This window comes from Porites lutea, chromosome 3 (assembly GCF_958299795.1).
Source record: "Porites lutea chromosome 3, jaPorLute2.1, whole genome shotgun sequence".
NCBI classification, from domain to species: Eukaryota; Metazoa; Cnidaria; class Anthozoa; order Scleractinia; family Poritidae; genus Porites; species Porites lutea.
The window spans coordinates 30,109,103-30,133,362 of record NC_133203.1 but is presented as its reverse complement, the minus strand read 5'-3'; the positions used below and the strand labels follow the sequence as shown (position 1 = coordinate 30,133,362).

Here is a 24,260-nt window from a genome sequence, read left to right as displayed (position 1 = left end):
TCACCTGTCAAGCTTGTCGGGAAAATTCGCCTAGGACGTCTCGCGCTATCGCGCTCGGTTCCAAGCCTCCTCTGGTCACTCGGATAGCGCGAACAGGCCTGGGTACGAGGCTGTTAAGAACGGTGATTTCAAGGCGATTTCTATAACGGAGCGAAAATGCGCCGATCTCTTAAGTGGTGAGTCACATATCGGATAGGTGTTCATACTATACCAGATAGCTTTTCGTTTCGGCATGGAAATAAAGCTATCCTGTATAGTACGAACAAATATAGCCTTTCATTCCTCAAATTTTTAGAGGTCATCAATAATAATAACAATAATAATAATAATAATAATAATAATAATAATAATAATAATAATAATCAACTTTATTTAACGAGGGTAACACGGGATACTTCAACTGAATAACTAGTGACCCTAGTCATGCACAAGTCATGCACTTGTCTGATAGAAATAAAAAGCAAAAAAACAAAACAAAACAAAGAAACACTCCCACTAAACTCAGTTGTTTAATTTCGTTAATCTTAAGCATATTCACAACAGTTTTCGAATCAAAAAACTAAAAAACTGTCAAATATTGACATGACGGCTTCCAACGAGATGTATGTCCCTTTGGACCACAGAATCAGGTTTTCCGTGCGTTGCGCCTCATGAGTAACGACGTCAGTGTACATGTACGTTACTAAATCAAAACACGAACAAACAAACTCTTGAGTGTTTGGTACTCTAGGTAAACCCTCTAAAAACCATTGAAAATTATTTCTTGATGGTGCAAGAAACTATAGATTTGTTCCTGAGCCTAAAGAAATCGAAATTACAGACAAAAAGAATTTAAATTTTAAAAAAAGTGTTAAAAAAGCAACATAACACAAGAAACGTTTGTTACTCGTGTCACCTTTGTAAATGATAAGACTATGCAAACTGATTTTTTGCAAAACTGAAACGAACTAATATCCTCTACGTTGCTATTAGCTGTACTTCACCAGCTTCAAAGTTCATATCTAACATGCAGCGGCCCATATATGTATAAGCCATACCCAATGTATAAGCCCCATCCACAAGTCGAATGAATTTGAAAACAAGTAAAATGCACTATCGTTTGTATATCATTTCATTGCTTTATACCGTCCACAGTGATCCGGAAAACTTCAAAAACGAGACGATTCCTCGACACTCGGCTTGAATAGAATTGTAAACAAACGTTACCTTAAAACACGCCAGCAAGGCAATAACATATGGCCATTTAATTTTAACGCCAGCGTTCTCGACGATCCACGCATCCTACATCACCTAGCCGGTGTTTTCACTGAAAACACCGGCTATTCTTCCAATCTGAAGATTATCTTTCGGTGGACAAAAACACCTTTTTAGTGTGGTCTGTATGCAAAAGTGGGAAATGTATTTAAAAATGATCTGGAAATACTGTGGACGGGCCTTAAGCTGGCATTGCAATGAGACTACTAAACTCGAGCATAATTTTCTCTACTGGCAAAAATTAGTCTAACTTCTTCTAAGATCGAATGGAACTGCAGAGCCACTCTACTTTAAATGTGGTCTGATTCGCAACTCATCTTTCAAGGATAGAAGAATACTGAAAAAGAAAAGAAAATGCTTCACATCAATATTTCTGAAATGAATATTTTTCCAAACGTTTGAAGAAACTGGATATTTTTTTGATGAGGTAGAACGACACGAATTACAATGTAATGGCATGAACTCTTAAAGCTTGGCAATGTAGCCCATCGATATACCGCGTTTCACAGGTCCAGTCGAGTTAGAGCAAGAAATCCCTATGATAAGCCACCGCCTCTGATAAGACGCCCTCTCACTCTCTTTCAGTGGGAAATAGCGAGGTCACCCCGGTTCATAAAATGTGAAGATAAATGAAAAGCCTTAACATCAAAGTTATTAGTTTGCTGAAATTTGTGAGACGTAAGGGTAACTCGAATCAATCGAATGCCATGTTCGGCCGTAATCTGTAGCAAACGAAGAGCTTTGATATGGTTTCCAAGTTTCATTTTCACGTGAACAGCAGTAAGTAGCAATGCATTGGAAATATGCAGAAATGTTAGATATTGTTGTCTACGAAAATATGAAACTTGGAGACAATACCCCTGAACAGTGAGAGGTTCTCACTTATAAACAAGAATTTTCTGACACAAACTTAACGAATTGTAACTCTTATTTTACTGGCTTACAATATATCAATAATCTTGAAACTCAAAGGTCATATAAAACGACGGTTGATCTCAAAAATCTCAATCTATCGAGTGGTTTAAAAATTATTTGCTCATTTGAAAACCTTAAACAAGAGCGCCTCGATACATACTAATCAAATCCTTCTTTCTAGCAATCGGCTAGAGCTATCTCCATGATCTTTTACACTCGTTTTAAAAAAGATTGAAACTATTATGAGGTGAAATTGCATCTCAAAAGCGCTTCGTTTTCTACAGATAACGGCCAAACATTAAGATTGTCCAGTTTTTACCGTAATTATGTCCTTAAAGACTTCATCCCAAAATATCTCGTTCACACTCTTACAGATTTCCTTCAAAGGTCACGAACATCGAGGCGGCTATTGGAGGAAAAAGTTCCAACTTGGGAGGTATTAATCCTGAAAAACCCTATTGAGCCACCTTAACTGTGTTCATACATGGCATGGTGGTTGTCCTTCGTATAAGAAGACTGTGTGATGTGGTATCATCTATGGATTCTCTGGTGGCTCTGTAAACCCAGTCTGGAAGCGCAGAGTCTGAAACAGATGGGGCACTGGAACTCCGTTGTTGTGACTTTAGCAGAGGATGTTCTGTGAGGTCGTTCATAGGCCGCCATGAGCTTTTGAGTCTTTGAGTTCATAACGAATCTTGAAATCAGCTGGTGTAGTTTGGTTTCTTCAACCTTTCCATTCTCGCCGTAAGCCATATTGTCTTATTTCTGGACTACAAAAAATGAGAGTAATATCACACATACCTTTAACTAAGTCAATTCGACTTTCACTCTCTCCAGAATGTCTCTTGCTAAGTCCAGGGCCTTCTCTGCCTTTTCTGCTGTATACACGTCATTTGGTATCTTGGGGTATGACATAGCGTCAGGATATCGCATGTGTGCAGAATTAACTACAAGACATTCCAGTTGACCCGCTAACTGGGTTAATTCAGGGTCATCAAAATCATAGCAATTTTGACACAAATTGTGGTCATTCGTCTTCTGGTTTGCGTCCACATTATATTGCATGGCTTTAAGGGCCTTTTCCGCTGCCTGAAAAGACATAAACAACCACACGTAATTAAATAATAGTAGATGAAAGAATGTTTTGGTTTGGGGCTACCTGATGATCACAGGAAAGAACGACTCCTCGTGTTGTTTCCACGAGATTGGATATGCCACAATGAAACTTTGCATACTCCATTGTAAGCAAATGGTTCTTCCATCCGTGTGTTTTAGAGCTACAATGGACATATATGCAACTCCAAGCCAAAAGCGTAAAAAAGCACCCTAATCGTATTGGAGGAACTTAAAATGTTCTTAAGAAACCCTAAGATCGCACACCTACTTGCTTTGTGCTCTTTTAGTATTGAGACTTACGTCCTCTGTGAAAAATTCTGGAAGTTCATTAATATTGGCTAATTAGATCGGAGTGTGCTAATGACCTAGCCTATAACGTATGATTTTTAAGCAGAAATGACTTGCTTCCCCTCGGCGACCTTTCAATGTCCCTTTAATAAAAGTGTCGACTTTAGCTTAACCAAAAGTGGTATAAGATTTCCTTTGAAAGTCAACTTCGATTGTGTTTGTCAATATCTTGGCATAAGAAGTGTTTTTAACTTTTACTGCTGTTTTCCGATGCTGTTTATTTAAATATTAAAAGAGTTAAAGACGGAATTCTTGTTGTTGATTTACCGGCAAAAAAGACGCCCCTTATGGTTGTAGAATAAACTCAACATTCTTTATACCGCACTGGGCTGGAACAATATACATTGGAAATATATCAGGATAAAATGCAGGATTACCTGGTAGCATTTAAAGCAAACCCATTCATATGAATCTCTGCCGAAGGAGAATTCCCTGGTGCCAGCCTCAAGATCAGCTTTAGCTTGTCTGAACCAGCGCTTGGCCTCTGCTGGCTGAGAATTTTGATGACAGAAACTTGGAGGAAAACTGTATCCTGACCTACGGCCTGATGAAGACTTCCATGAACCGTACTTTTTGCGGAAGTTTTCTCGGTAAGTTTCTCTCTGATATTCTCGTTCTCTTACAAGGGCTACCCATGAAGCAAACAAAGAATCGTTGAAACCATTGAGTCTAGAAACTTCTTTCCTCAAATGCTCAGAGGTCGCTGCGAACAACTCCAAATTATGAACATTCTCCTTTGGAAACCAACGCAAAAACAAACGCTTGACAATTTGATCTCTTTCTTCCCCTACTAGTTCCCATGCGAGCTCGAGAGTGGCAGAGATCTCTTTACACACTTCTTCTTTATCTTCGTGTAATTCCTCCTGCTCGTTAAATATCTCTTCCAATCGGTGAAATGTATGCAAGCGAGCAGCCTTGACCTCAACTGGCTCCTTGTTATGCCCAATGTCGATCCTGTATGATTTCAACAATATCTCAGCATCTGTGTTTGATACTTCCTTCTCAGTAACAATAGCGTAGATGTAGATTGCAGAGCCTTCCTCCTCCTGTAGACTTGGGTCATTCAGCTGATAACCTACGTATTGCCCGGGTTCAATTTCCTCAAAAGCGTCATTCAGCAGATGCTGATCTTCAACTGGAATATAGGTACCGGGTTGTGGATAGATTTCCATTTGTGCTGCGCCGTAACTGTCATCTTTACTTATACCCATCTTGTCCAAGAGTGCCCAGATGCTCGAGGGAGGACAAAGTAACATACCGGTAATGACATAGGAATTCTTACCGAGGAATTCCCCGTACATTCCCACGATAATATTGGCTACCAGTGTCCAAATGGTTTCATCTATTCCAGTTAGCGCATTGATATAAACTCTCCACGTTTCCCCGCCAGGTAGCTCCAACTTCTCTTTGAAATATAGCACTGATTGCTCACTCTCAGGAATAAGGATGTCATTGTGATAAAGAGACGTTTTAAGGCTTTTCACAGATAAGAGTTCAATGCTTCGGAGTCCGCTTTCAACACCTTCTATAACCCCTTCATCGAAGCCTTTTTTCTGATAATTGGCGTCTCTTATGATTCTCGCAAATCCATGTCCAAACTGCACAGACTTGAGTTGCCGTTTCAGTGCATTCACTGCCTCAATTGATACTAATTCTAGGCTCTCTGGGGAGGTGAGCGACTCTTTCACCACTGACGATAACATTTGTGGTTGTAAAGAGGAAGGCAATTTCATCATGAGATCTTTAAAGCTCGTCACGGCTGATTTTAAGTTTACTTCCATCAGGCTAAGGTCAGGCACGAACAGCTGGTCGATCCCGTGAATCCGACTGCCATAGGTTGGAGCGTCATCAAATATAAGCTCTTCTGATGGATGCAAAGTAACAGGGTTAGCTTCTAGTGGTTTGATCGGAGAGCCGCATTCTGGATACACTGCTGGTAGGTACAATTTAGGGAGCGTTTTTACACTTTCATCATCGTCCTGCAAACTGTTAAATAGTCCTCTAACCGCCTTACAACACATTTGGATTTCGTGTGGCTGTAGCTTTGCTTCTTGGCACTTTTTCTGCAAAAGCTCTAAGACCATTGCGTAGTGTGCAGAGGTTACAGTCTTGGAGCAGCCCAGAAGCTTAAACAAAGACTGAAACTTGCCAAATTCAGGAGGTACTCTGTACAGGAATGGCTTTATCTCAAGATCCTCGTAGAGCTCAAGGACGGCTTGTTTAGGAAGGATGAACCTTTTCCCTCGCTCCACCAAGATACAACGTGTGCTTTGGAGCAAGATATTCAAATCAGGTTCACTGGCTGCCTTTTGCTGCAGAAATGTGTAAATGCGTTCCATAACCCGTATGACAGTGGAAGGGTTCTTATCGCTGAGATCTCCTATGCCACTTACCGTCTGACAGTGGCCGATGACAAGTCGAATTGATGGCTCCTTAATAACGTTGAGCTGGGCCAGGAAACTTTCGAGATACTTTTCTGTCTTTTGATGAGGACCCCCACTCGCAATGGCTCTGTAACTAAACCTTGGATCCGCCCAAGCTGGAAGCAAATACGCTTTGGTCCATACAATTTCTTCATAATCCATTGGTACTGCACCACTAAATGGAATAAATGGGATTTTGCCGTTTTTCATTTCACCAAATGGTGGACATAGTGCTTCTAGGGACTCTCTTACTGGCTCTGACGCCACAAAAGGAATGCTACGAACTCGAGTTAAGAGCCCTTTTTCTACAACATTAGGCCAGGAGAGAAGGTTATTCACTAGAACTTCGGACTTCTTGTAGGTCTCTTCAGTGCGTGCTGATTCAGCTTCATTTGCGACTTGGAGAGCGAACTTCACAAAATCGTCCTGGGAAACATCTGTAATTAGGCCTATCTTCTCCAAAAAGGGAAGCCATTCGTTAGTGTTGAAAATTTCTGGTGGAAAACTGTCCGCTGATAACATAGTACGGAAAACTTCATTACGGGGGTCGTAGAAACTAGACGCTGTCTTCCAGAAGCCATCCACTGCTTGGATAAATGGAACTACTTTCAGATAGCCTAGCAGTTGTTCTTTTTCAATTGCTTTGTTTTCCTTCCCTGGTACACTTGCCGTGAAAACCAAACCCCGAAGGTATCGAAGATGAGCCAATTTTCCCTCTAAACTAAGATGCTGAAAACATTTCAAAATGAATTTTAGATATGCATTTGCAGGTGGTAATTGGTGAAATCCGAGGAATTCATACAAGTCCGACAAACTTTGACGAGGTTCTAGAAACAAACAGCCAAATCTGGATTCCACAGCATCCATCTCGTCCTTGGGGATCTCAGCAGGTAGAACAAACACGTCTCTTTCCTGTACTAATCCAAGCCTTCCGCCCGCCAGTGGAAAGAAAGGAAGCTTCCTTAGTGTTTCTTTGTCGTCGTCTACTAAATCCTTGACACTGCGGCTAAAGTAATTAAGAATGCTTTCAGCTTCCATGCACTTAAGTTTATCACTAAGAGAGTCGGGATTCTTCTTGAGTTTCTGATTAAGCGTCGTTAGAAGCGAATGAGGTGTCTTCAAAGTCGCTACTAGACAACAAGCGAAAATGTATGAATCCGTCTTCGTGTAGGACAACTCATCAACGCTGTTGGATGCCATCACAGCTGAGTTAAGTTCAGGCAATGTCAAACCTTTTAAAGCCACGACCAACTTCTTGCTTGATTGACTACAATCACTATAATCAATAACCGACTCCGCCATTGACAGAGGCACCAAATAATGATCTACCAACTGGTTTGTCTCTGTTGCTGGAAGAATGCTCCATTTAGATAACGGTTTGAGCAGGTCACGAATGAACGAAGTTTTGTTTTCATCTGTTACGTCGGATTCCCTCAATGTTTTGCTGGTAAATCTCTCCAAAAAGTCCCAGACTCTGTAAATCCAGCGACGATTCGGCAAAGGAGATTTTGGATCTTCAGGAGACCACCTCATATAGTGATCCTCGCTACAGAAGCATTCAGGAAGTGTAAGGTGCAAATTTGTCGAGAGTATTTGCACATCCAGGGGTCGGAAAACAGGGGCTCTTTTAAGATCAACAGTGTTGAAAACTTCGCAGTGGACTCTTTTGTGCACAAATAATGACGGCGATTGTGGTAAAGTATCGTAAAAATGACTCAAACACCGAGGTTCTTTCTCGCTAAATACGCGTAGGTAGTCATCTTGTGTGAGAAGCAATGGAAGACCCGCGAGATTCTCCAGAAAATGTTCATCAGCCCTACAGTACTTCAGAATGCCAATTACTGCCCCTTTGTCCTTGAATGGAGTCTTGTCAATAGGAAACGGGATCTCGCCAATACTGCAAAGCGAATTTACATCATTAAAAGACTTGAAGAAGTCCATAACAACAAGAGGACATAGACAGCAAACCTCTACTCCCGCTTCTTTGAATGAACGGAAGACGGTGATTGATAGTGTCACTAAATTGAACCCAGTTCGTAGCATCGTTTCTTCGAATTGCTGTTTTCGCCTAATCCGGGCTTCCTCTTTCTTTCTCCTTTGCTCCTCTTCAATACTTGGCCTTAGAGAAAGTGAAGCAAAGCAGCCTTCGATTTCGAGATTGTTGAAGAATACTTGGTTCTTGCATGTGCCTTGCGGTGGAAACCATGTTACTTCTGATTTCAAATTTTTAGCACGGCCATCTGACATTTGTTTCAAAGACCTCACTACTGGAATTAGGCGCATCTTCTTCTTGCTCATTTCTTGGTACATGGAATCAGCTAACGCCTTCCAGAGAGAATCTTCAAAGGGGTACCTGGGGAAAAGGCTTTCATAGGAAGTTAGCCTTTTCTTGATCTCGCTTTTGCTAAAGGTGGAGTATTGACCTGCAACATCCTTCCCAACTGGCAGCTGAATGTATCCTCGTACCTTGTCCAGGAGCGTGAGGTAGCAGGAGGTGATCACATCTCGTAGCAGGGCTTTATTCCAGTCACTCCGATAGCCATCATCTTCATCCTGCCACAAATTTCTTCTGGCCTCATGGTCCAAAGCAAAGTGACCATTGATATAAACGGGCAAATTGGTTCTGAAGGGTAGTGGAAGAAAGCAGTACGCTTTACCTTCGTTATCTTTTCGCTGCCCAGATGACCTGCTGCTGCTTAAAAGGCAAGCCACACCACCGCGAGGTAACATCCCAAGGTTTTTCTCTCTGAAAGCTTCAACAATACTCTTTTCGACAGGCTTCTCAAAGCCGACCTGTTGAACAATCAACCAAGTCTCCTCCTCACCAGCGCTGTCACGAAGTGTCATGGTATAAATGCACTTTTTCGGTTGTATACTTGTAGGGAGGAAATCGTCGTGTTTGGATTGCGTTCCAACTTGATTCATGTAATCAGCGAAACATTGCCTTATCCTCTCATCTTCTTGAGTCATAACAACTTCAACGGAGTAGAACTCTGCTAGTTTTTCACTTCTGTCTATCTCTGCAATGCTAATCTTGCTCACATTGTTAACGAACAGAAGAACGTCGAACATCTCCATCTTCAGATCTTTCATCATTCCATCGAGTTGATGCACGGAAACAGGTTTCTTTGATATTTTGGATTCTTCAGCCATTTCCTGTGTCTTCAGCGGAAATCGAAACATTGTTGCATTCTTTATGGCAAACAACTCTTCAAGATAACAGGGAAAAACATCTGGAAACTTTTTCTTCAACCTATGGATGTCTCTGTACATTCTTCCTGGTTTTGCATCACTTGCAAACGGAACGTACTTGCAGTGAGGGTCAAACACGCAGAAAACATCTCCAGTTTCTTCACCCTTCGACCTGAAAGACGGCACATCAGTCACGTGGTACACAGCATTAAACCCGAATCCATACTGACCAGTCTTGTTTGGATCTTCTCCTTTGCTGCCCATGCCAAAGTTACAAATTCCTTTAATGTCCCCATTGGTAAATGGTCTGTTGACATACACACAAAGTGCAGGACCTTGCAGAGGCTTCCAACTTTCTTGGAACACTCTTTCATCAGGGTGGTGTCTAGGATCCTTGATGAAGCAAATTTCGGTTGCTTGTGCATCATCTGCATCCTGAAGAAGCTGTTTTAAAAGCTCTTTCTCGCCTTGGTGGCCTGTCAAAATCCGTTTCAATTGATCTGTGAGCTCTTCCTTTTGCCCAAAAGGAAAGCCACTATCGTGTTGTTGCAAGACCCTTTCTCGGCGTGTTTTAACTCCCAGTTGTTCACAGGTCCACCAGGGAATTTCTTCATAAACGAACTGTTCCTCTGGATCATCAGGCATCCAGAGACAATCCTTGTAGCAAAGGTCAGCTACTGCAAGCATTCTCCCACCAGAATCAGGAAGATAAATATAAGTCGAGCTTCCTTCCTCGGAATACCATTCTTCATTACAATGTCTCACAGTCTCCCCAAGTTCGATAGCCATATTGACTGCCACTTGCAAGGTTTTCTCATCGAGTTGTGTTTCTGCAAACTGTTGTTTCATTTTTAGAAGACCTGAAATGTAGTCCTTCGCTTCGAATTGCTCTCTAACACCACTGAATCTCAGGAGTTTGGCGTAAGAATCGGATAAAGTTTCTGGAAGTTTATTAAGGAAAGGGGAACAATCGGTCTTCAACTCAAAGGCGACCTCATCTGCGGACAGAAAGCGCCTTCCAACTAAAATGAACGGCTTCGTAGAAAGGAATTCTTCAACGGATGACGTACAGTTGGCAATATTTTCTTGTAGAAAAGAATACGCCTCTGTGCAAACGCAGCTCACTTCGTCTAAACTTTTACGATCCATTGTACCAATGCTGGCGGAAATGGCTTCGCTTAGTTGTTTCATCACGTGCTCTGTAGTAACTCTTTTTTCGAGTAATCTTAGCAATTCTGTCGCCCTCTTGGGGATGTCTAGGTCGACAACTAACTCCGTACAACACACCAGGTATTTGTCGGAAGGAAGAAAGACGTCCTTCGGGGATGCGAAAAGCCTTCGAGATATTCGATAATCTTCGCTTTTCCAGCGAAGGGGAAATGATTTCGGTCTCTCTAGTACTGGGAGAAACTCAGCCTTGACAATGCGAGAAATGACTCCTTCCGAGGGGCCTTTGTCTTTCACCTTTAACTTCTTTTGTACGAATTCTATCAAAAACTTAGCACGCTTAACTGCCGCGTTACTGTCCACTGAATGAACGCGTTGGATACTCTCTGCTCTTTCTGCAATATCTTCCCAAGGAAGATCGTGTGAGTTCATTCCAAGTACCTCTAGTTTGGCAAGAACTTGTGGGTTGCCAAATGTATTCTCCTCGCCAAAGGGAAACCTACCATCGTCTGGGAAAAACAACGAGGAGGATTCGTTGTTGGGATGCACTAACTGTCTCGGCCGCTTGAGAATCTTTCCATCAGGTGAAGCTGGAATGCAGGCGTTGTTTATTACCAAGTCTTCCAACTCCTCGTTGTTTTGATTTAGTGCATACAGCACAAGAACATCCCGGTGGTCTGAAGTAACCCTTGTAATGTTTGGAAAGAAAACATCACGGAAAAATCGAAGCCTGTCGTATGTTTTACCTCTTAACACATTAAACAGATCACACCGTTCAAAAGACTGGAATACTTCGGCTGGCAAATCAATCACCACGTCATTTCCTTCAGGGAAGTTACAAAAGACAGCAAACGAAATTTCTCCAATTTTAGGATCCATTCGAAGTTCTGGATGGAGAAAAACCACTCGAGTAATGTCAACCCATTTTTTTCCATTGGAAAACAGAGCATGAGATCCATAAGCAATTTGCTTGTAGAATGACTCTGTAATAGACCAGCATTGTTCGCTTACGTCAGAAGCCCTCGGCCACAGTGAATGGAAAACATAAGATCCGTCTTCAGGGAGAATTTTCTTAAGGTCCTCAAGGAGGCACAGATAAGCAGTAGATATGGAATCAGTCATTAGAACATTATTCCATTCCTCGCCATAGCATGTCTTGTCCTCTTCAAGTTTGCCCTGCAAACGACGCCTCTTAGAATCTACTGCAAATTCACCATTTATGCAAACTGGCAGGCCACTGTGAATCGGTAGTGGAAGAGAGCAGAAAACCGTTCCATTCTTTGCTGATGTGGGCAAAAAGGTGTTGCAATCCAAACTAAATAGCTGAGCAGCTACCCCCCCGGACGGAAGAAGATTAGGATTGCCTTCAGAAAACTTCAAAGACTCTCCACACCCCATTGAGGACACGATCAACCAGCTTTCACGTTTTCTTCCAGGGGGCTTCTCTTTTTGAAAAAAACTGACTCCAAACTGAGTTAAAACGCATTCCACATCAACGACAATGGATGATTCAGGGAATTCACTTGGTTTGACTCTTCTGCTGTTGGAAAGTATTTTAACCTTGGATGATGCTTGAAGAAAATTAGAATGCACCAACAACTTCTTCTGTTCTGCACTTAGTTTGTTCGAAGTGTCTGCTAGTGCGATAGGGAAAGACAGTTCTCTCAGTATTCCTCCTTGGGCGAGTGATTTGTTGACCTGAAACATTAGCAACGGTTGTATATTCTGTTCTGAAGATTTTGGTAAAAAGTACATTCCAACGCGGAATACGTTTTGCGTAAAAAGAAGAACAGTGTTCGCTTTCTCGAGAAACATTTCAAACAGTTTCCTTATTTCGTGTTCGTCGTAAAACTTTTCTATGAGCTCACTGACTGCTGCCTGTTCCCTTGTTCTCAATGGCAATCTGAAAAGCGTACCATCGTACGAGTAGTCTTCCCTGTCATGGCTCAAATCACAGCCAAATACGCCATTGAATGGTTTAAACTGATTTTTAAAGGTCTGCAGGTTTCTGACGTTTTTGTTGAGATTAATCTTCATACCTGGCTTTCTTGTGTCCTTGATAGCAGTTCCCAGGTGAGATGTGTTAGGATCAAGTACGAAAAAATAGTTCTTACTTACAAACATTGGCACATCAGTAATGTTATACACTGCGTTGAAACCAAGTCCAAATCTACCGATCTTCTCAGTGTAATGCACTTTGGTTGCTTCATTAAGCTTTGTGATGTTAACAAAATCCTCATCCTTGAATGTTGCATCGCTGTAAACCCAGAGAGCAGGACCTTGGCATTTTTTCATTCCCTCGTTAATGAGACAGGTCATAGCATCCTTGTTGGTTCTTTCGTCGTACATGAATTTAACCTCAGTGGCTCCAGCAGCATCTGCGATTTTCACGAGCTCTGTTAAAACTGAAAGACCATCATTGCAGTCTTCTAGAAGTCGATTCAATCGAGTAGTAAGCTTCTCCTCCTGTCCAAACTCTTCTTCAATGGATAGCTCATCAGGGTCCAACAGTCTATGTGTTAACGATGGTACACCAAGTCGAACAGCAGTGTCGTTAGGTACATTAGAATGCACGTAATAGTATTTTGGCTCTCCATTCTCGCCTTCACTGTGAAGCCCCTCTTTTTGATCATTGTACATGCAGTGCTCGACTGGTGCAAGCTGAACTTTCAATTTGTCCTTTACACGGACAGGAAGAAGAATCCTTTTCTGGACCTCAGGCGATAATTCCTTACTTGCCAACTCGTTCAAAATGTCGACCGATAACTGGAGATCGTGTTTTACTTCAGAGGCTGCAAATGGGGAATTACAATCATCGTACTTGTCTTTTATCAAGTCAAGAACTTGCAATAGAAGAGATGGATCACTTTTTGTCCGCATGCCAAAGTTGGAGAACATCTGAGAGTGTTTCATCATCTCTGGAGGAAGAATGCGAATGAAGGGTGCGAGGTTAATGCCCGGATCAATGGCAAGCACGTGGCTAGGGGAGGAAAAGCCGTCTCCATTCCACACCCAGTTGAACTGTGAATATTCTAGTGCTTCTGAGACTTCACCATAGTTTGCACTGCTCAAAAACGAATAGACTTCGTTTACCAAAACCCTGTAATACGCCTTCTCTTCCTCATTGTAATGCCTGACTGCCTTCTGCAAATGCTTAACTACATCAGAGACGTCTGGTTTCTTCAGCCAGCCAAAGTAACCCGCGACTTCAGTCGAGTACTCAAAGTCTATGACCGGTTTAACCGTGCCGATGAGATTGATCAGTTGAGGGCTCTTCAGTTCAGAAGGCTTGAAAAAGGATCTTTCTCCTTTTCCTGTTTCAAACCACGGGAGTGAGGGCGGAAAGTTTGACGTTTTCTGGGGCAACCGTAGCAGCCAATGGATTTTCATCAGTAGCGATCCCAACTCTTCTCCATCAATTTTGCTTTTAAGTTTCTGTGGATGACGTTCAAGATGCTGCAAAATTGCATGAGACTTTTCTCTTGCTGTTGAAGGGTCTGAAAGCACACTAACTTTTAAAGCGCTTCGAAAGAGATCTTTCACTGTGATATTGGATTCGTTTTTCATTCCAATTTCTTCCAAAACATTTAGGACGATGGGATCGTTATACAACTGGCCGACGGGAAAAACATTTTCGGTGACAAATATTTTCCTTAAGCTCTCATTTCTGGGATCAAAGACATCTGATGTCTTCACCCGAGGACTCTTATTTGCCTTTGGCAAGAATGGCAACGCTTGCATATCCCGCTTGAAGAAAGCATCGGAACGAACGGTGTTTGCAAAATGCGTGAGCACATAGGACATTAACTTGTCAATCTGCCCACCATTATACTTGCCGTTTTGGATGTCAGGAAATACTGTTTCGCAGAGCACTTCTGTTGGTTTCAGAATCCGGACTTCAAGAAGGAGAGCTAGACTCCTAGATTCTTCTTGAGAAATATCAATGAGTTCCTGTCTTGGTTGAATGGGAAGAGATTCGATACCCGCTGCTGGCAGACCTTCATTTTTGGACACAAACCTTTTGGAGAACGTCTCAAAAATCGGAAGAGAGCACATGAGATTGCTTTCTTTTTTTCCTACCTGCCCTGGTTTAATATTAGCAAGGAACGATCTCAAACTTCGCTTTTCTCCTGGAGAAACCCCTCTCACGACTTCGGACAACTTTTTAGTGGTGAACTTGGAGTCTAAGTTCACTATTGTCTCAAAAATACCTCGGACATTGGGACGATGCATAAAAGTATCCAAGACAGAGGGGTGATCAAGTATAAAGTCCGGACAATCAGTCAAGACAGTCCCGCCCATCTTTGTCAAGACATGCATCAAAGCATCATTGATAACGTTCCCACCCAAGCTTTTAACCACGACTGTGGAAGGCTGAGTAAGTGACCGCAAAGTAACAGTTGACTGTTTCATGCTAACTGGAATTAAGGAAAAGTTCTGAAGTCGGTAAAGCCCCTCTGCAGTAGAGAAATGGTCGCGAACGTATCTCCAAATGAGCTTGATCCAGTCTCTTGGGGGATGGTTGTGGTTTTTGTCTTCTGGGTGCCACAGGACAGTTTTTCCTTGACTCCAGTTGGAAGGCAGAGATTCTTTAAGAAGAACTATCACGTCGTTTTCGGCGAGAAGTCGTAGCTGGGTGCATTCTATGAAAGAAAATCATTAGCGTAAAGAGGGAGTGCCTGCCGCTGTCAAAATTGTCTACTGTTGTCAGGTACTCCCTTTGAATTAAGATAACTATGAACAAGACACAGCTTCTGAATCATTGAAACGATGGGCATTGACATTCTTGTATGTCACCACGAAACAAAAAAAAAACTACTAAAAGATAATATCATGGCGTTGTTAATAACCAAATTGGTACTGGTAGCTTGGTACACAATGTATCAATCATCCGGACTATATATGCATTTAATGAGATTAAGCTAGTGCGGTTATGAAGGAGATTAATCATTTCCAAACTCAAATGTTCTAATTACTACATTGTTCAACGGGATAAAAAGGAGTCGCCAAAGGATAACCTAGTATTTTTAAATCCGATTTAAAACCAGAAAATTAGCGCCAAGAATTAAGGCAGGCGGGATGAATAGGGCATGAAATTTTGCACTTATGATAAATCCTGAAAAATTTTCCCTCAGTAAACGGTGTCATCGACAAAGAGGAGTCTCCAAGCAGTGCTACCTTGTACTTTGACTGACCTTGTCTGACTGCGCAATTCAGCTTTTGACGGATGTCTGAATCCACCGTTCTATCCAAGAAGCGGTGCTCTAGGCCAGGTAGAAGATCTTGAGAATGCTCAGGCGAGCTTATGTAGATTTCATGGGCAAGGGCTGAAAATGTGGTAAATGTGTCATTGGAGAGAGGCAAAAGCTCCAGGCCGCAAAGGTCTTCATATTGGTGATCTTGTAAACAGAACTGAAGAAGCTGCAGTTTTTCATGCCTCAAAAGGTTTTTGTAACAAGCTGAAGCGTTCCTCATCTCTTTTCTCATGACGCTAGCTGTGATATTCTTGATATCCTTAGCGTCGGTAAAAGAGCTGATGGCATCTATAACGTGGCTTTGTACAGAGACAACTGGAACATTTGCTGCAAGTAAGACACTTTCAAGTAGCTCTTTAAGATGTTTTTCAGGTACCTGGTTGAAAATTGCATTTTCAACAAGAAGCCATTTTCCCCCATTGACTTTGGTGTAGACAATTTCCTTGCCTTTCAGGATCTGAAACAATGGTTCTACAACGCTCTTCCATTTCTGGTTGACTCGTCTGAAATCTGGCCACGCTCTGTAACAACGTAAATGAATCATCATTGTTAAAATGGATAAAAAAAGAAAGCCGTTAAGGTAATGGGTGCAATGACACAGGCCAATAAAATTTCGTTGGAGGCGGCATAATGAAATATCGCTTCGGTTTGTCTCCTCAAGGCTGCTGGTGTCCATATGATGACTAGGAACTCAGAGAAATATGTCCAGAGAACACAGCAAATATACAGTCGAACCTCTCCACAAAGGCTACCTTGGGGACAGAAGAAAGTGGCCGTTGTGGAGAGGCAGCCGTTATGGGGAGGTAGCGGGGGAGTAACATGCCAATTTTTTTGGAAGGAGTATAACACGTTTATTGTGCTAATGTCATGGTTACTGAGTCACAAAATGGTAATCCAGTCATAAATAATATAGAGAGATAAGATACACAAAAACATTCGCAATAAGTATCGTACACAAATTATTGCAACAGTATAGATGAAACAAAATCAAAATACGATTACCCACATCGACGTGCCACACGGATCAAATTTTATGACCATTCTTGACTTTTTAATCAGTCGCTGACTTGTCGAGAGGGTATTTAGCAGTTTGTGACACGCGTTAGTGGCCGTTGCCGTTGTAGAGAGGTATAAAAAAGAGTCAATGTTTGGACTACTCGCCGGGACAAAATAAAGTGGCCGTTAGTGGAGGTTCGACTGTATGGACAAAACTCTTCGACAATTAATCGTTAAAATAGCTAGTCTTTTTTAACGATTGCAGCGATAATATGAAAGCCTTAGCTGTAGTGCTTCTTAGAGGTAAGGCAGCTATTGGTTTTCCAACTGAAGTAGAATTCTGTTTCATAGATGAGATTTACTAAATTAAGTCAATTTAATAAAATTTTTACAAGCGTCATTCACAAGTGTACTATTGTCTTCAGACTTCAAAACAATAGCTCCACTTGAAAATTACACTTGTGAAAGTTTTATTAAATTGACACCTGGCTTTACAGTTTCTTACAGTTATCACTTACTGGTAAACGGTCGCTGCCTGCACTTTGAAGCTCTTGGCGTTGATGGCTTCTAAAATCATCGTGGCATAGGCTTGGGGTATGGCCTCCTCTAAAAGACACTGATTCCATTTTAAGGATTTGTCAGTTAAAGGTTGACCTTCCTGTCCTGCGGTTGGAAACTTGATTTGACCTCTATTCTGAGTCAGGGCAAAGAAGCCATTCACATGAACCGGCAAACCTGTCAAACTGGTCTTCTGCACCGGTAACGGTAAGACACAAAACACGTGACCTTGAATTTCTGGGACGGAATCCTGGGGACTTGAGGGCAATGCCATGGCAACGCCAACTTTTGGTAGGTAGCTGAGACTTGGATCCACAACAAGCTTTTGAAATTCAGACGATAAATCTCCGCCACAAACGTAATTGGTTACAAGGTACGAATGACTGTATTTGCCTGCTTCTTCCCCTTGGTGATATTGTACTGTCTCAATCGTAATTGGATAAGTGACGTGGACTGAGTGGGGTAAAAGCTGACCGCTAGGAACTGTTTCTTGAAACTCCTTTCTCTTTTCTCTTACCAACGGAAGGCTTTCTTCGGATACTCTGACTTGAAACATTCTTCTGGGTTCCCTTTCCAACTCTTCACGAGCATACAGTTCAATACTTTCAAGATGCTGCATAAACAGTAGAACCAAGTGGGCATCAGCCATGAAGCTATTGAACAAATCGTTAATCTTTTCGGCAGAATACAAAGTCTCTGATAACTTGGACGGCTCAGTTCGTAGTGGAAAGCGGAAAAGAGTACCGTTGTATGAGCCGGTGGTGAAAATGTCCTCTGGGCCGTCAAATACTCCCCTGTAAGGAGCAAACTGGTCTGGTATGGCGTTCATGATATCACTGTCATCTCTTACGTCCCAGCTGTATCCTGTACCTCCTTCTTCAAAGCATTTCTCGTGTGGATCAATTATGCCGATCTGCGAGGTGCTCATGATACTTGGTAGATCTGTGGTTAAATAAGAATGCGATATGAGAATCAACTAGAGATGAAGTATTGTTACTTGAGCAAGCATAACATTAACAAAGTGAACCTATTTTAATGTTACACGCTGTTGTCATTCACATTGGATGAACTACACTTGTAGTGTATTGAGAAAAGGTAGTACACTCTTTCTTTTAAAGAGAATGTTGTTTTTCCTGCCCAGGCTGAATATTCTTATTGGTCTGCCGATTTTAGGCTAAACATATTCTTGCATTATTCTTAAATTATAGCTTCTGACTTTTCCGTTTTAGAATGTATTGGTGTATAAATTGAAGTTAATGCCCGTTTTTTAGGGTCTTTTGGTGGCTAATTTTGCGGTTAAGAGAAAGAAATAAATAACCGCCTCAGTGAACGCGTGTTCTTACCTGTAACATGGAACACCGACTTGAACCCCAGACCAAAACAATCCTTTTGTACTAGATCTTTGACCTTTTCGCTCTCAAAAAACATTCTGATACCTTCCCAGTCACTGTGCTTAAACTCGGCGTTATTGTAAGCATAAAGTGCGGGTCCCTGTTAAGAATATTGCGTTTACAGTTAGATAGCTGATTTAAAAAGAGCTACAGTTTTGTAATTGAGAGAGCAATAGAGTTGTAAGTATTGCTGCACCATGTTTTCAAGCAGTAGATACTTAAAACGCAAAAGGAATGATATTTTGCTTGCAAACGCCATTCGGAACCTACACTTTGACCAAATAACTTCCATTTCTTCGAAAAATACACGGATCGAGCTGTTATTTCTTCCCATAACAAAGCTTCCTCTTTGAAGCTACTCGCGGGTAGTCGTGAGTAACACATTTTCGCTTATTTAGTCGTGAAATAAGCACATAAACTGCACTCAAAAACATTTTTTTGAATTTTTCTTTTCCCTTAGTAGTTTTCTCCGATATGACGTCGTTGGGTCTTAAATAAAGTTGTAAAATTGGGCCAGGGTTCTTAAAAACTGTTGCAGATTAATACCAACTGATAAATAAGTAGATAGGTGTTAGCAGTGTAGGCTGACCTGAAACTTAGCGAGTTCCTTGCTGTGTAGTTTTTCTTTTCCATAGCTGTGACGGTCATGAAGAAATTTAACTTGACTTGCACCAGCATCTTCTGCATTTTGAATGAGCTCCTGATACAAATAAACCCAACTAAGTATTCATTAGATATTTTTAATTATTATATAAACACCAATGAAATACCAGGTGAGCTTTCGCACGAAAACTTGATATCTTCACGTGTGAAAATATCACCATTGCTATGGCTACTTAATAGATAGCTCCTGTGTTTATATAATAAATAGAGCATTACATGGCCGCTTGGAGATACGAAATTTCTCTTCTAGTGTTGAAAAAATGTTTCACTCGTTCGCTGTGCCCACTCGTGAAATATTTTTCAACACTCGAAGATAAATTTTGTATCTCCGCGCGGCCATGTATTATTATCCTCTATATACCTTTATAGAGTGCCATCAAGCGTTTTTATTTATTTATTTATTTTGAGAATAGGGAAAAGAAACAAAGGCCTGATACATTTTTATTGCACAAGAGGCCAATGCGCCCCCGCTATAAATTATCTAACATCTGGCCCAGTTGTTCAAAGGGTTGATACCGCTATCCACCGGATAAATCTCTATCCACTGGATAGTGCATTTGGTTTTCCTAATACTTATCCGTTGCATGAATTTATTCGGTTGAAAGCGCTATGTAACATTTGAACAACCGGGCCCGGGGCGATACGTCATCAAGACTTGAAAGTGGTCTGCTACCAAATGTTTCACAATTCAACCTCTTTGGAAGGAGGCACGATTGATATGTTGAGTAATATTTCATATATCAGGCTGGCGCTAATGAGTTGACATTAGAATATTTTAATAACCTTTGCCTCACCTTCAGAATCTGTCCATCATCTGGGTACTGCTCCAACGCTATTTTCAACTGCTGAATCAGATTAAAACCTGGGGAAAAAGCTTCATAAGTAACTATAAATAAATGTCCCGGCTTTTAGGCTAGAATGATAAAATAGAGTTTCTGACTCACTATAATTACTTGAAATGTTTTTACCACAGGCTCAAACCACTTCTCCCATGGTCTCCTATCCTTATCCTCTTACACCAATCATATTGAATGCTTAATTCACTTATAGCTTTCCAGAGATGACATCTTTGGTCAAAGAAAGCATCGTTCAATTATGAGGACGAGAATAATGATGATGGTGATGATAATGATGACGATGATGATGATGATAATGATGATAATGATAAGATGGGATGAAATAGATTGTAGCTCGGGTTGGGGTGCATTGGGATGAAATGGAATAAGATTAAATAAACGGGATGGGACAGACAGGGATCAGATGGGATGGGAGAGGATGAGATGCTTAAGAAAAGTATGGAATGAAATAGGAGGGGTGATGGGAACGGATGATGTAGAAGGTTATGGAATGGAATAGACCTCTTTAGCTTGTACGTTTTGTTTACCCAATAGAGGTCCCAGGGGAACTAGCCTTTTGTGTTTTCATACAGTATGCGTAGATATGCGCGTGAATAAGCCCATCGTGGTTGTTGATGATTGGTGTATCACGAACTTTGCTCATGGTTTGGTGGGTCTCGATCCGAAGCATTTGTAAAACTTTTTGGACAGATATTGAACACAAATCACTATACTACTTACTCATTATGCAAGACAAAATCAATCTTCAACTGAGTAAAATCGCTTCATAATTCATCTGAAAGACAGGTGGTAAAATAAAGCGTTATTTTTTTAATGAACAAAAAAGAAGACATAAACGATAGGCCTAGGAGGTTGATTATTGGACTGGACTTAATTAGTTTGTTTTCGAAACAAATTGAAACATACTTTAAATCGTTACAGCTAGGTCTTATAACTCATAGGGAGTTACGGAATACCGCTTTAACTCAGTTTTGAATGTGTGCAGAAATTGTTCAGACACCTCCTCGGCACGTGACTGTGGTTTTATATATTTATTTTCATTTATTTAGTTTGTAGTAATTGTCCATACTTTTAAGCATTCTTTCTGAATGTTAATAGAAATTCTCAACGTTTTTGTAGGAGTACAGAGAAGGTAAAAAACGTAATATGAAACATACTGCCAGCATTTTCAGTTTCGGGTGGAAACAATGTTGGAATCAGCATTCAAGAGCTAGGCAATTTATAGACGATTTCATATTACTTTACCCCTGCCGCGTTGCGTAGTTCGTTGGGAAATTGGGTACTTCGTTTTGAAAGTAGCCTATTACGTAGCAAGTAAGACAATCAAATTGCGAACTTCGAAACGTAGTTGTCAACTGTGGCGCGACTAAACTTCACAAGTTTGCAAGTTTAGTGGAATTGTTGGAAGCTCATCCCGATGTCTGAACTAGACGGTTTATGGAATATATATTTTAACGGGAAATTGAATAGTTATTCGACTTATTCTACTCACCTTAAAAAGCAAGTTTTAGAGGTCAATAATGTTACCAGCCATCTTATACTGAAGCTAATTTCCGAAAAACAAGCGGAACAATTAAATATTTTGATTTCGAAGAGTAAGAAGAATGCCGGAGGAGTTGGTTCAGACTGTGAGGAAACTTCAGGCACAATTAAGTCGACGCTGCAGTTTGATAGCAGTGATGTATCGTCCATAAAGACTGAAATTATTGAAAAAGATGATGTCAAAATTTCCCCGGCAAGGTTTCCTCCGACTTGTTACCGCAAAAACAATAAAAAAAAGCAGAGCTGAAGCTAGCAGGGGAACAAGGGGGCAGCTGCCCTCCCCGGACCTGTTGAGCCAGACTCATTAAGTCTGGATGGATTTGTTTTCTTTAGACTCAGTAATTTTGATTATAGTGACTTGCAATTGTTTTCCATTTTCACATTCGAGGTCGATTTTTAGGAGATATATCTCATGACAAGTGCTAAAAATTCCAAATTTGAAAATTTTCTGGGGGAGGATACCCCCAGACCCCCCTACAAGGTTCGTGCCTTCGGCACTCGCGATAATGCTCTCGATAATGCTCAGTAGTATCTGTCGTAAGTGTAATAGCTGTAGTAGCTGTAGTAAGTGTAGCAACCGAGTGGTCGAATTGAAAGCTCTCTTAAACGCCTTTCTCACTGTTTATTAACACTTTCAAACAAATTTCAGTTTTAAATGGTCTCCATTCTTCTAATCAATGTGAACAGCGCTGAACTTCCCGCTACAAAAGGGTCTACCGTAGTGCACCACAGACTTTGAAACATGGATCATGCATCATGTTTCATGGGAGCAATCGTAATTGAAATAGGTGTATATTTGCTGCTATATACTTATGGGAAGGCGACATTGGCCGGGCTAACATTTTGAAAAACTGTTCAAAAAATTTTATTCAAACTCATTCCACAATTTGGTGGTTATTCTCACGGTACGTTTATAAAATTAGGTAAAATTACAGGAAAAAAATCTTTAAAAAAGAAATTGTGAGTTTTTCCACAATTTGGTAGTTATTCTCATGGCACGTTTTTAAAATTAGGTTTTTAACACAACTATGCTCTGAAGCGGAACATTCCTTAAAAAGCATATTAATGATGCGCCGGGGGTTTCCCGATTACGTAAAGATCCACTCACAAACTTTTTCACAAACTCACAACTTTTTCCCAATTTTTTTTCGCAAATGTGGACAACTTTTGTGTAATAATCTGATCGAATAAAAAACGGGAAAAACCCCTTCATTCCAACATGAATTTCACAGGCCTGACTGCCCCCTGACTGGGTGAATCCGCTTCTGTGTGTGCAGACAAACCGAGTCGACTTTTTGTAAGCAACAGTTCGAAGTAAAAATTCTGTGACACTTGGGTCGCTGTTTGTTTTGATTTTTTTAGGTTGCCTTTCAAGCGTGCGGGGTTTCTGCGAAGTAGCGTCTTTGTGACAGGCGCTTCGCTGTGGTTGCCGAAACAGTATCTGCCTGCGCTCCTCTTAAAGGGTTCCCGTTTCGACCGGTTTACACTCGGATCGCTGCTTGTTTTGATTTTTTTACTGCTGTCCACAATGCCGGTTCACGAGGGTAGTACTGAAGATAGCGGTTCTGTCTGCACCCTGCCCCGGCGGCGCCCGGCCCGAGCTGCCGAGCAACGCGATGCTGCTCGGGGCGGGGCCCCGGAACAGGGTGTAACAGAACCGCTATCCTCTATAGTACTGCCGTTCTTCCTTATATATAACCTCTAACGATTCCCACTTGCGGGCTTGGGGTACCTGTGATTAAAATCTGTGCAGACAGGCTGTAAATAAACACCTAAACTTCAAAGTCAAGAATAAGTAGAACCGTTGCATAGCAGTTAACCGGTAATAATTCAAGGATGTGGGAAGAGCATTTTTTTTGTAAATTTTTGCAAAAAAACACTTAAATAGCGACTGGGTAAGAGTCTGCTATAAACTGGGAACGGCAAACTGAACTGATTTATTAGCAACTCCGTTGAGAAAACAACTACAGGCAACTGGATAGAATACTCGAATTATTTCTTGACAAACAAATGAAAACTCAAAATTTACAACCTAAATCGCTCGGAAGTTCGCAAATTTATCAGTCGTTATAGCCACAGTGCTTGAAGAAATTCCTTGACATGAACGGATTTATTCTGCTCTAGGCACTGTAAATTGCCACTTCGAATTCAGTGTAATGTTCTGTAAATTCCGAGTTCTTGCGTATAAACCAACTCTTAAGAAATCTACAATATAACATCGTCTGTCCTTGCGGTTCCTCTGTTCCCACCAACTCCAGGCTGAGCGCTCCCTGTACGTATGAAGCGGATCGACAATATTTTTCACTGTCTTTCTCGGTAATTAAACTGCTGCGCTATTTTGATTTCTGAATGGTTTCGAACCCTCTAACCATTTTTCAAATTATCATGTCACGGACCTCACACGGCGACGCCTTGCCCTGTTTAGTAAAAGGATTCGGTTTCACCACTTTGCAGATAGTTTCCTGCTTTCAAAGCCCGGGGGGGTACTCCTGGGAATTCTTGGTGGGGTGTGCCACCCGATTCTCCAAATCCTGACCGTATTTCAGACCAAATAATGTCATTTTTCACATCCGTTTTCAGACC

The 24,260-nt window shown here is 41.3% G+C and overlaps 1 protein-coding gene across 1 annotated transcript; it reads right to left on the bottom strand.

Annotated features, from left to right (window-relative positions):
• Positions 1-490: 490 nt before the first annotated feature.
• On the bottom strand, positions 491-20,859 carry LOC140932140 (sacsin-like). The gene is made up of 9 exons (XM_073381786.1): positions 20,856-20,859; positions 20,073-20,164; positions 19,205-19,315; positions 18,568-18,715; positions 17,185-18,166; positions 15,611-16,191; positions 4,011-15,058; positions 2,971-3,258; positions 491-1,591 (listed from the first exon to the last, which is right to left on the bottom strand). Exons 1-8 carry the CDS (start codon positions 20,857-20,859, stop codon positions 2,977-2,979), a joined length of 13,248 nt encoding a protein of 4,415 aa, XP_073237887.1. The 3' UTR covers positions 491-1,591; positions 2,971-2,976.
• Between the last annotated feature and the right edge of the window lie 3,401 nt (positions 20,860-24,260).